The sequence below is a fragment of the Marmota marmota genome, unplaced genomic scaffold, assembly GCF_001458135.2.
Source record: "Marmota marmota marmota unplaced genomic scaffold, marMar, whole genome shotgun sequence".
Taxonomy (NCBI): Eukaryota; Metazoa; Chordata; class Mammalia; order Rodentia; family Sciuridae; genus Marmota; species Marmota marmota.
Genome location: NW_026000068.1, coordinates 24,229,855 through 24,243,501, shown reverse-complemented (window position 1 = coordinate 24,243,501; position 13,647 = coordinate 24,229,855). Strand labels below are relative to the sequence as shown.

At 42.5% G+C, this 13,647-nt stretch overlaps 1 protein-coding gene across 1 annotated transcript in view; it reads right to left on the bottom strand.

The window, feature by feature from the left end:
• St6galnac5 (ST6 N-acetylgalactosaminide alpha-2,6-sialyltransferase 5) overlaps positions 1–13,647 on the bottom strand; it is a 164,622-nt gene that overhangs the window by 16,659 nt on the left and 134,316 nt on the right. Inside the window, exon 4 of the mRNA XM_048814094.1 lies at positions 2,419–2,828. Within this exon, the coding sequence (XP_048670051.1) occupies positions 2,419–2,828 (410 nt within the window). The remainder of the gene's footprint in view (positions 1–2,418; positions 2,829–13,647) is intronic.

Genomic DNA, 13,647 nt, shown 5'->3' with positions numbered 1-13,647 from the left:
CCCCCCCCCCCCATTTTTTTTTTTTAATAAAAACAGTTTCCTAAAGGTAAAAAGCATAAGCTTCTAGAAGAGTCAATACAAATTTGTAAGTGTGATCCATCCAACTAGGATTGAGTGGGTCCCAGTAGATGACTGTTTGTGGAAAGGGACTCAGGAGCTTATCTGCAGAGATTTTGCTGGGATGACCAGGGAGGTAGAAGCAGTGAGCAGAAAGCTTTCACAAGTAGGATGTGTCTTGGTGTGAGATTGTGTCCTGAAGATCCTAAGTGGCAAAGGTTGGGATGGTTGTCTCCAAGTTATCTACTTAACATGATCCCTTAAGAAGATTCAGAGCCATGTATAGTTATCCTCAATGCCCATCTCTGTGGCAGAGTTTCATGAATACTTAAATTTAGCAAATAGCCATTCAACAAAAAAGAGAGAAGTGTTTTCTAATGAAGAGTTTCTACTTATTTTGAAATTTCCAACCAGTAAAATCAAGGCGTACTCACATAGTCCCCTCCTTCTTCATCTCTTATAAAATACTTTCTTGATTAAATAACTCATTCACACGAGTAGAAGTCTCTCTTATTTGTAGGTATTAAAGGGATTTACATGACTGGGTTTTGTGGCTACTTGGAATGATGGTCAGGTCTAACCACGGGGCTGCTGGGCCTTCCTAGAAGGGGGCCATGTGGTTACTAGCAGCAGTGCCTCTCCACTCTCCCCTGGACCCCAGGCCTACCCTGCCAATGCCAGCCCTCAAACCATCACAAGGCTTCCAGGATTTACAAAGGTAGCTCTTCCACACAAATAGTTTGGGGATGGTGTACTTTAATCTTTAAGATTAATAAGATTAATATGCTGACTATGCAGCCAAATAATAGATTCAGTAATTTATATTCATTATGTCACGTATCTCTGTAGTTTTAAGATAAGAAACTGATTCAACAACAGTTTTTATAAGAGTAAATCACATCACTAAATGTATATTAACCATACAAGTACATGTTTTAGAATTAAGGAATCATGGAAATTTAATCATTAGACCAGTCCAGGACTGATAGTTACTTTCACATGTAAGTTCACTGAGTCTCTAAAATATTTGATAACATGTAAAAGGTCACGTGATAACATGTCCAAGGTCACGTGATAACACCAGACTTTCCACTGTAAGTTCGGACCACACTACACTGGAGTCCTAGGTGCCTCTCTGTCTTTTGTTCCATTTAGATCTGGCTGGTTGGTGACACGTCATCTCTTGACCTTGTCTTGTGCTCCATTCCTCAGCCCTCCTGAGTGCAGCCACATGGAGGCTTTTCTCCAACCCCCTTCCTGTTCTCTCAACTGATGGGGGGAGGCTCCCCCCATCCCAGCTCCTTCCTTCCTTGGATAAATCCTGATTGGTCTGGGTCTCAGCTTAAGTATACCTTTTTCAGAAAGATTTCCCTCAGTAATTTAAAAAATTTTCAATCTATAGTGAGAAATACATTTTATATCATGATTGAAAATACATACATATGTCCATAAAATATGTACATACGTGTATATATAAATATAAATGTTTCATTTTGTTTATTTTTCTAAAGTAGTTTTTCTTTTTGTAGTACTGGGGATTTGACCCAAGAGTTTTCTACCTTTGAGCCATACCCCACCAGCCCTTTTTATTTTTTATTTTGAGATAGGACTCTCTAAATTGTTGAGTCTGACCTTGAACTTGTCCTACTGTCTCAGCCTCCAGATTCCCTGGGATAAGAGCTGTAGCCACCATGCCAGGCTCCACTGGTTTTTAGTATACTGTTTCAACTAATATATTTTCAGTTTTAATTAACATTTTAGAAAACATTGCCCTAGTCCATAGTGTGTCTCCTGCTTTACATGTTACAGCATCATTTTCTTTCCCTCACATGACCCTCAGCACACTGGCCACTGCTTGGAGAGTATCTAAGACTTTATATTCTTGGAGGGCAGGGTCTTGATTTTGAATGCATCCCCAGTGGCAGGTGTAATGCTGAGCAAGTGTAGGTACTCAATAAATATCAGTTGGCTGAGTAAAATTTTGCTTTTGAAAGGGAAAAACAAAACCATACACTTATTTTTGATAAATGTTCTTATAAGTAAAGCAAAATACAATAATGAAATATTGCATTTTTTTTTTTTACTAATATTGGTCACAGCTTTTCAGCCTTTTCCTCAAAATAGGGATTTGGCCCTAAATTATCCGTACAGTGGTCTCAATGCTTCATTTCACTATGCTTTATAAATTCAGCTTGAGCATCCCAGTCTCCAGGAGAACCCTAAGGATGAGTTCTCTCAATGACGTGAGCAGTGGGGCCCACGACACAGGCCCTTAGCAAAAACTTTGCCTCTGGTGAATCAGTCAACACTGAGATGCTCCATCCCTGCACCCTTGGCCTCCCTCCACCTGAGCCTCTGTACCTGTCTTTGCCAGTCTCCTGCTTGAACAGCTCATCGAAATGCAACATCTTATGGCGTGTGATCATGAAGGCTTTTAGCCGGGGCAACACCTGGCTCAGGAGCTGCAGGTTGTTGTACACCTGTCCCTTGCCATCTCGCCTCATGTAGCTGCTGGGGCCCCAGAAGATGAACACGGTGCCCTGGCTCACGTTGAGCAGGTCGTGGCGGTTGCGGAGGATCCTCTGGATGCTGGAATGAGCGATGACCCTCAGGCTGGTGCGATTGCCCACATCTCGCCCGTAGCCACGGGTGGGGGCGTCATTCATGCGGATGACACACTCTGTCTGGTCAATCTGGGGGCCTTGTCGACTGTGCAGCAGATGCCCTGAGCTGGTCACCAGGGCACAGTCTCTGCAGTGCATTTTCAGGGGCTGGAAGCAGGGGAGAGAAGGACACTGTCAGGATGAAGGGCAAAGGACATAACCTTCAGTTGCTACCAGCAGGTTACTTTCCTGCCGCAGGGTCAGGGGGTTCCAACTCCCTTCTCTCTCCTACGCCAGATTATATCCCATCTGCTGTGAATTCATGGATCCTTACGTTCTCTTCTGAACTGGTGAAAGGGAAGTTTGGACAAGAGAGAAGGAGCTGGCACACTGATCTGCTAAACATTGGCTAGAGGCTTTCCTGATGTTAAATAACCACATTGACACGTTTACCCAGTGGGGTTGCCATCATGGTAATTTTACAGAGGAGGGTAACTCAAGCTTAGAGAAGTTAAGAAATTTTCCCAAAGATGAGTAACAAAGGCAAACTCTCAAAACTAGGTTTTTCTGAATTCAAAGTTACCCCCAGGCAGAAGAGAAGACCATACTGCAAATTGCTCTGACACTGGTTTTGATGCTGTTATTGAAAAATTATGTGTTTACTAATATTCCTGGATGCGGTACAAACATATTTACTCTAAATAAACATCATATAGGAATCACATGAAGATGTCATGCAGGTTGTAGCCCCTTCAGTGCCATAATTTTGAAATGACAATTAAGATCATTAGTCTCACTTAAATGGCAGGGGAGCAGAGAGGGAAACTGAATTGGTCCGTTTTTCACAAATGAAAGGAAAGTCTAAATTCAGAGCTGCAGATCTCATCCAGGAATTGCAGAGCCTGGGTTCTTCTCTCATCTGCAGTCACCTTGTACCCTGGGAGGTCCTGGCTGCAGTGCCCACCAGCGACAACTCCAATAGCAGTACTCAGTTCAACATCCTGAACTAGTGATTTGCTTTCTGAACACCTATGTTCTAAGAAATTAAACATTCCCCTTGTTCATCTTTAATGAGAACTATCTCTTAGTTGCTTTTAGAAGATAATGAAATTAGATCCTGAGGCCAAGACCAATAAGTGCAAAAGAAAACAATCAAGATGCTCCGAAGGAAAGCTGCATTGTTGGTTTTCACCCAGAGTCTGCCCTTCTAACTTCTCTAGCTTTGAGAAAGACACACTAGATGCACAGGTTTGGGAAATCAGACCCAACTTAGTGCCACATATATTCAGTCTTGTATTTACTCTGGAAGTTTCCCAGAGCCATGGCTCTGACTTCAGAACCTGAATGAGAGCACCTGAGGGCAGTTGCCTTCCCTTATCGCATGAGACCCAAGAACAGAGGTTCTTGGCTGTGGCAGGATGGGTCCAGCTTTTTTCTACCACCTACTAACTGTGAAGCCTTGGTAAATCACTAATCTCCATAAACCTGTTTCTTCATCTCTAACTGAGGAAAACAGCCCACTCTACCTGGGTAGAATTAGCAAAAGTAGATACCTAGAGTATTAGATTGAGTCATTTGATTGCCAATATTTGATCTGCAAAATTAGCAATTGCATGTGGTTGAATCCAATCCTTAGCATAGGATTTGGCACAGTGATCATTCAATAAATGACAGGGGCTCTTAGAATTATCAGTTAGTGTGGAGCACATTGTAAGTACTCACTAAATCAGTGCTGAGCACTTCGGGTTTGTAATTGACACATGGGCTTGTGAAAGGGAGAGTCAACCATTGCAAATTCTCATCATTCATACAACATCCAACTGCTCTGAGATGACAGGCACTGTGCTAGGCAATCTGAATGCAAAGATAGGGAGGAGAAAATCCTTGAAAGCTTGCATTTTTGTGAGGGACGGTGGGTCAGTGAGAGTGCATTAATGTGTGACAGGGGACGAGGAGGGGGCTCTGCTGGAAGTATGAGTGATAGGGTTGTTTAGAGCACAGCAAAGCTGAGAGTATAAAGAGTCAAGTAGCTAGTATTTATTGGGTGCTTTCCACATGCCAGGCTGTTCTGAGCTTTTTATACAGTATATTAATCCTTCAAGTAATTTTATAAGGTAGATATTATATTATCACTTCTACTTTACAAATGAGAATATCAAAGGATAAAAATGTAAAGAAACTTGCTCAAGATCATACAATTAGGAAATGGGAGAATTGGGATTAGAACTCAGGAAATCTGACTTAACAGCCAATGGGACCCAGCATTGTATCACTGCAGTGCAGTAGAATAAATAGAGAGTCACAGGATGTTTGCTTGGCTCATTGCCTACCTTCTTTCCTCCCTCCCAGAAACCCAGTTATATGGATGCAGTAAGTGAAAAAAGTCTTCTATCCAATACCTGCACTCTTTGGAGGATCATTCACAGTAGACTTGTCCAGGTAGACCCTTAAGGCCATGATGGCAAAACATGGTTAAGGCCTGACTCGCCTCTTGAGGAAAAGCCACATTCCAGTTGCCCAGAAAGTGGCCTCTGTTCTTCTCAGGAAACTGCTGGAACATGGAGTCCTGAATCCCTTAGGTGAACTGCTGGGGTGGGGGCAATTTCAGTGGCCAAAGGATGAGGAAATACTTCACTCTCCTCTTCCTCATTTTACCTGCCATTCTGTACACGAATAATGATGAGGGAGAGTTCAGTGGTGATTTATTCAATGATAGTGTTCCTACTATGTGCCAGACACTGAACTTGGAGCTATAGATAAAATGATCAATGAGAGCGCACAATCCACGGGGAGGGTGCTCCCAGACGAACAATTACCGCACAGTGACCGCACAGTGAGCACCATAACTAATCAGGCACAAGGGGCCACGGGATCAAAGATAAGGGAACATTTGAGCCTGTCCAAAGAACCAAGTAGTGGGAGCATGACAGAAGGAATCCTGCCATGGAAATTAACACAGGAAGCAATTTTAAAAGGGAGAGAGCAGTCGATGTTGTCATAAGCCATGGTAGGACAAGACTTCAGAAGTGTTTTTGGATTTGATGACTTTGACTGAAACAGTCTCAGTTAACAGAGGTGACAGTCTGACTGTGGTTAGAAGTGAGGAGTAGAGGCTGAAACCTGTCTTTCAGGGCAGGCTAGGTTTCCTGACCATGCCACACTCTGTGATTACCAGATGCCACCAGAGCACATTGCAGCTGACCTGATCCCAGACAGCCCTTCCCCATCTGTCCTGCCCACTGGCCTGAGCTATGTATTACCAATTGCCTTGGACACTGACACTCATTCTTTGAGTTGTGCAGATACACCAAACAATGCAGAAAGACTGAAGTCTGAATTACGCCTTAAGTGCCTTTTGGTGAGTGGTGCCAATAAAATGACAGTAGCTGTTCTAAACCTAATGTTTTACTCCCAGCAGCTGAGAAGAGCATGTACCCAAGGCAGAACAACTTCCAAAGGAGGAAATGAAATCTATTTTCTGCATTCAGAGGGAATAATGATGTCTTGGAAGCAGAATGATTAAAAATCATACAAACTGTGTGACCTTTTTCTTAGGATGTGTTCTCAGAGACAGCCATGTTCCTCCATGGCTAAGTCCCCTTAGGAGCCTTAGTGTCTTAATGGCTCGGGTGAAAATATTTATGCCATGGTGAGTCAAGATTCTTGAAGTAATGCTTACATGTTCCTTCCTTAAGTACTAGGATGCTGGGCTGACCAATCACTGAGTAGAGCATGGGAAGGTGAACCCTCGAGGCTCTGCTGTCAGCCTAGGCGATGAAGCGTCACTGAGGAGGGCACAGGAGGTAGGTGACTCCCAATGGATTCTCTGCCTAATAAGACCTTCTCTTTGGCTTCTCCCTCATAGTATTTAACCTCCCAGATCCTGTGGGACATTTTCCTTAAAGTCCCATTTGGTGAGGAACTTCATCCATTGGTAGAAAACAAAGTCACCCATATTAGGTCACTCCAATCTTGGTAATCACTTTTCCATCCTGACTCATAAAAATCATTTTAGTAATACTGAATAGACAGAAGGTGGATAAATGAGGGAATGAAAACCAGCCTCTTATCCTCTCTGTTTTCTGAGAAAACCTGCTTCCTGAGTCATAAAATGTAGATATAATGTGATGCCCTAACAAATAGTTAGTCCATCCGCCTAGTCTTTAGTAATGATGCCATGGGGGTGGGGGGGGGAGGAGTGGGTCATGGAAACTTCTGTCTGCAGAGGAGGCTGTGGCCAGTTGCCTCAGGCAGCCTCTCAGCCCAGGGAGCCATAATGGTCAGATCTCAGGGCACTGCCTGGAATTAATGGCTGGCTGGGAAAATGGCCCAGGACACAGTAAGGGCCATTAAGCCCAGCCAGTTATTAATCCCCAGTAAGAGCTTGATGCCAAGGTCATTAGAGCTGTTGTGAGGTGAAAAATGCCCGGAAAAACTCACGGCTCATGGAGGAGTTACCCGTTCTCCAGGCCACTGGGCCTCTGAGCTGCAGTCCAGGCCTCCACAAGCGGGTGAGTGTGCAGTAAGCAGTCTGTCCAAGGCAGGCAATGGTCCTCCAGAGGGAGTGTGGACACACAGACACAGGTACATGCACATGCAGAACTTATAATTTAATTTTTATTATCCCTTTTTACATTTTGATAATTTGTAAGCACTTGCCATCATCCTAGAACCTATGACAGTGTCTAAAAACTTACAGCAAGGTTCATGAATGTTTTAGGATACTTTAGAATGTGTGAATGAGTCTCTCTGCCTTCGTTACCACATCTTCCTGCCTAAAATAAGACAAAACAAAACCCCAAACCGAGCACAAAAACAAATCTTCAAACTCAGGGAATAGAAAAGCATGGCAACTTTCATTACAACTAACCCCTTTGGGTTGCAGTGACAGGAGTAATCCCTTTTTGGGGAAACATACTCAGGAAATCAAGGTCTGATTTCTGCCACATCCCGAGAAGCCAAAGCAGCTGGAATTCTCTCTGTGACCCAGCTGATGCCTAAGAAGCCTTTCTTAAGAGACTAGACCAGACCAAGTCAAATTAAACTTGACACCTAAAACACTCGGTGATGTCCTTGCAAACATTTGCAGCACAGCAATATTAGACTTCACTTTATAAAATTCTGATTTATTTGGCAGAGGGAAAGGAACCTCAGCACACAATGCCCATTAGCTCAGTAATGAGACTGGTCGTGCTCTGGGAGCTGCCTGTTGGTCTGGAGCAAACATAAGATATATTGAAAGGCTTCAGGTGTTTCTAGAATCTGTGCATTTTCCAATCTGATGTTTTCCTGTAATTACTAGGCTTTTATTAGCTGTCAATCTCAGTCCAGGCTGACACCGGGTGTAAGTCATGCTGATTATTTGATGTGATTCACTAGAAAAATGTTGTTCTTCCGAGAAGCTCTTTTCCCTTTTAATGAATGACAAGCCCACCCACCTACCCATCAAGGCCAGGAAGACCTCCTGGATCCATCCGATGACGCCTGATCTGATTTCCACCCACTGACTGGCTAAGGATGGACAAGCTTCCCTGGGAAGACGGCAATACTTAGCTATGTTTAAAATATGCTCTTTGTTGTCACTGGCTTTGAATCTGCTTCTTCCACTCCCAGAGGGTAATTTTGGACAAAGTTGCTTATTTTTCCTGAGCCACATTTTTCATCTGTAACATGAACATAGTAAAGCCAATCCCAAAGGGGAGGTTTGTTATCTCAATGGATAGTGAACCTTCCACTCAGCTGGTCAAGCCAAAATGCAAAGGTCATTTTTTTTTTTTTTTGAGAGAGAGAGAGAGAGAGAGAGAGAGAGAGAGAATTTTTTTTAAATATTTATTTTTTAGTTTTTGGCAGACACAACATCTTTGTTTGTATGTGGTGCTGAGGATCAAACCCGGGCCACACGCATGCCAGGCGAGTGCGCTACCGCTTGAGCCACATCCCCAGCCCCACAAAGGTCATTTTTGATACCTCTCTTTCTCTAGCCCCTACAACCCCTAGGTCCTACTAGAACTATTTATTCTCCTACATGCACATCCCCATTGCTATCACCTATGGCCACCACCACCTCTACTTAGCTCTATAGCACTCTGAACTCTTCACTTTACTTTATTCTCTTCCTCTCCTCTCTGTTTCTTAGAAGCCTGGGGTCACCTTTAATATGTAAATCAGATTATGCCTCTCACCTGCTTAAATCTTCCAATGACTTATTTTTTGCACTAGGAATAAGAAACCAAACTCACAATCAAACTTGATACCACAGCCCCCATGATCTGCAGTTTCTGTCATCTACCTCCACCATCAACTTGTATAACATTCTGCCCTGATTACACTGCCATCTCCCCATCACTTGCTGTCTGATGTGCTTTACAGTGGCTGTTCCCCCCCCCCAAGCCACTCTTTGATCTCTGCATGATGCTTCCTTTATACCCTTCAGGTGTTACCTCAAGCTGTCTCCCTGCCAGGAAGTCTGCCCTAACCTCTCAATCTAAACCAGACACTTTTCCCATCTTCTGTCACTTACTCACATTATGGAGGTTTTTTTTTTGTTTTTTAAACTCATGTGTCACTATCTAAAATAATCTTAACTATTGTTTTTGTGTATCCATATATTCTCACCTTTCTCCCTTCCTGATATTTTTAACTCCACAAAAGGAGGGCATTACCGTATTCACACAATGTTGTCAGCACCTAGAACAGTGCCCACACAGAGGTGTTCAACAAATACATTTGAACAAATAATTGAATGATAAAGTCTGTAAAGCAGTTCCTGTGGTGCCTGACATCCAAAGAATGTGAAATGCTTGTGTTCAATGTATTAAAGGATCACCATTCCGTTGGTAATCAATTCCTGATACTTTTTGACTGGGTAACTAGTTTTTATTTTCTAAAACACAGTATTTGGATTTTGTGTATATTTCATAACCACCTTCATTACTAAATGACCTTCAAAGAGAGACCCAGGAAATCCCATTAGTTTTTAAAATTTAATTGCATTCTATTTTTTAAATGTGTTTTAACAGTTTTACTGGGATATAATTTGCATACCATAAACTTACCCAATTTAAACACGAATTGGGCAACCATCATCATGATCTGATTTTAGAATATTTCCATCATTCCCAAAAGAGACCTCACAGCCATTTATAGTCACTCTCCATTCCATGCCCAGCCTTAGGTGACCACTGATCTACTTTTTATCTCTACAGATGGGCCTTTAGCAACATTTCAGGTAAATAGAATTGTATGATTTAAAATTGTCTCCCTTATCTGTGGTTTCATTTTCTGAAGTTCTGATTACCCATGGTTAACTGTCGTCCAAAAATGGAAAGTTTTAGAAATAACAGTTCATAAGTATTTGCTATTCTGAGTGTCATGATGAAATCTTGTGCTGTCCTGTTTCAATTTGCTAAAGAGAGAAAACATCTCTGCCCAGGGTGTCCAGGCTGATACACACTGCCCGACCATTAGTCCCTTGGTAGTGGTCTGGGTTTTCAGCTTGTTGTGCCGTGGCAGGGTTTGTGTCCAAGTGACCCCCTCCTTAGAAGCCTCAGCTACAATGTCTATGTCATGCCCCTCGCTTCCTGTCATCACTCAGGCATCGCAAGAAGGGTAAGAACAGGACCAGAAGATATTTTGGAGGAGAAAGACCACATTTATATAACTTTCATTATAATACATTGCTATAATTGTTCTTCTTATTGTTAATTTCTTACTGTGCTTAATTTATAAATTAAATTTTATCAGAGGCCATAGGTATAGGAAGAACCATAGTATATATGGGCTCTTACTCTCCACGGTTTTGGGTATCCACTGGGTGTTTTGGAATGTATGCCCAAGAAGAAGGGTGGACAGCATTTTGTGTCCGGATCCTTTCACTTAGCATAATGATTTTGAGGTTCACATATGCTGTAGCATGCTTGATACTTGGTTTCTTTTTATAATTTGTTTCTTTTTTTTATTCCTATACTATTCCATATTATTCCATTGCATGAATATACCACATTTGTTTATCCATTCAGTAATTCATAGACATTAGGGTTGTTTCTATTTTTTAGTTGTTATGAATAATGAACAGTCATATACAGATCTTCATGTAGGCATGCATTTTTATTTGTAGGAGTGGAATTTCTGGTTCATATGATAATTTTGTTTAACATTTTGAGAAATTGCTAAAGTGCTTTCCAAAGTAGTTCAACCATCTTTCATTCCCACCTACAATGTATAAGGGCTCCAGTCTCTCTCTATCCTTGTCAACATTTAATATCGTCTCTTTTTTATTACAGCCTGTCTAATGGACGAGAGGAAGGATCTCACTGTGCTTTTAATTTGCACTTTCCAAATGACAGATGATGTTGAGCATCTTTTAATGGGCTTATTTATGCCATGATTTTGAGGCTTCTAATTTCATCTACTGTGCCCCACCTTCCACCCTGAATAAGTGGCATTGAGAGTAGGTGATTCTATTAAACTTGAGTCAACATTCAGCTGACCTCTGCAGGAGTTGTGTGTGTTGAATACAATAGCCAGAGGAGGGTGAATGGTCTACATCAGAGAAAAGAAAGAGGAGCCATTTAATCAATACCTTTAACATTGGAGAGAGAAATCCAAAGTGAAGTAAGATGAGCAGTGACTGAGATATATTTTTACACTGAAATCAAATTTTGCTAACTAAGGTTAGACAATTCATTTCACCTAGTCCTATTAAACTGAAATGTGTTTCATGGAATCACAGACCAGTATTCCAGCAAAAAGCTCAGTGATGATCTAGGCCAGTAATTCCCATAGTGTGGTTCCCAGGCCAACAGCAACAACTAAACCCAGAAACTTGGTAGAGGTAAAAATTCCTGGACCTCACCCCAGATCTACTAAACTCAGGGGGTGGGGCCCACCAGTCTGTGTTTTAAACCCTGCAGGTGATTCTGACCGGTCCTCAGTATTGAGAACCACTGGGACAAGCTAGGACCCTCATTTATAGAGGAAGTTAAAGGTCAAGGAATTTGGGATTCATTCAAGGTCATATGCTACAGGCGGCACCTGTTATGAACACCAGGTCTCCTCACTCCTAAAAATTATGAAAATCCACTTTCATAGGCTGGCTATTTAAAGTCATGGGGTACTCACTGAAAACAAATATTGAATTAATAGTACCTTTAAACTTCAGAATGGGAGTAGATTTATGGAGATAGACAAATTAGAAAGGACTCTTCTGCTTTGACATGCTGCCCTCATGCCTGCCTCTGCACCACCTGCTGTTCCTTTGGAATAAGTAGCCAGGAACAGCTAGAGAGCATCTCTAACCTTGATTGCAGGGAAGACCCAAATGCCTCTGTGCATGGCTGGGGCTGCTTTTGCCTCAAATATTGGGCCACGGGATCTTCTCTTGGATCAGCACAGCCGCTCTGAAGTTTGGCCAGTTAGGAACCCCCTCTCTGTTGTGGGGGGATATGTTGAACCCCTGAACCTCACTACTTGTAAGTGTGACCTTATTTGGAAATAGGGTTTTTGCAGATGTAATGAAGATGTAAGTTAAGATGAGGTCATACAGGACTAGGGCAGGTCTTCAGTTCAGCCACTGGTGAAGGGATAAGAGGGTGGGTAATGCATCTACTAGCCAAAGAGCCATTCCCTGGCAACCACCAGAAGCTGGAAGACACCATGAAGGATTCTTTCTTGGAGCTTTCTGGGGGGATAGGGTCATGGTAACACCCTAGTTTCAGATTTGAAGTCTCCAGAACTGTGAGACAATATATTTCTGTTGTTTTAAGACACCCAGTTCAGGATAATTTGTTTTGGCAGTCCTAGGAAATTAATACTTTGCCACAATGGTGACCCTCTGCCTATCAGCCTCCCTCCAATACCCCCACTGCCAGTCCTAATCCCTCATCTTTCAGCTTTCACCTAGACAGGTCATTTACTGCACACGTGCCACAGCAGTATTTGGAAGCATGATTGACACCATGCATCTGCCCTGCTTGGAGAATAAAATTCAAGTTCTTTACCTGGTTTGGAGTCTTGCTTGCTTCATGGCTGTCACCTCATTTCACTCCCCTGTCACCTGCTATCCTCCAGCTCCCTGACTGCCCATCTCCCTTCTCTTCCTAAGACAGAAGCAGTTCCTACTGAAGAAGTTCCTGAGAGAAGCAGTTCCTACTCTGGTCCCTGGTTTTTGTGTCCCCAGTTGTTCACATGCTTGGTCCCTTCTTAACTCTCAGGTTTCAGTTTAAAATTAATCTCCTCCAGGGGGACCTCCCTGACTGCCTCCCTCACTTAGTCTGTAACAAAGATACTTACCGTTCATAACACTGATAAAATGTTCAACTAATGTGTCAGGCACAGTTCTGAGTGCAAAATCTAAATTATCTAATCTAATCCTGAAAATAGCCCTGAGAGGTAAATTCTACTTTCATCTTTGTCTTACCAGGTGTAAAAGTAGAAGCAAAATTAATCCTCTGTCATGATCCTGTTCATGGTACTTAGCACTGTCTTCAATGATTAAATTTTCTGTTTCTTCATCTTCTGTCTCCCACCGTGAAAAACCTGAGTTCTGTGAAGGTAGGGATGATGTGTGGTACATGGTGCTCAGGAGAGAGAAATTTCTTGCTTCCTCAGTCTCTCACTTTCTTGGCATGCAGTCGATGACATTCCTGTGTCCCACAGGGGTGCTCTTCATGGGATGCACCAATTTCCAGAGCCAGTTTCTCTGGATGCTGGCACACTGGTTAATGGCATGCAATGACTCACTTTGACACTTTCAAATAACTTCCTGTTCAAAGGTCACTCATGTGCAATTACTTCCTCTGAGAGAAGACCAGATTTAAAGGCCCCATGTGCTCATTAAAGCAAACAATTGAGTTTTCATTAGAGTGAGGTGATATTTAATGTGGCCAGACAAGCCTGATTCTACAATACTGGCTTATTTGAACTGCATTGGAAAGGGGCCTAAGATAAACACAGCATGGCCCCAAACCTGGGAAGATAACTGAGAAAG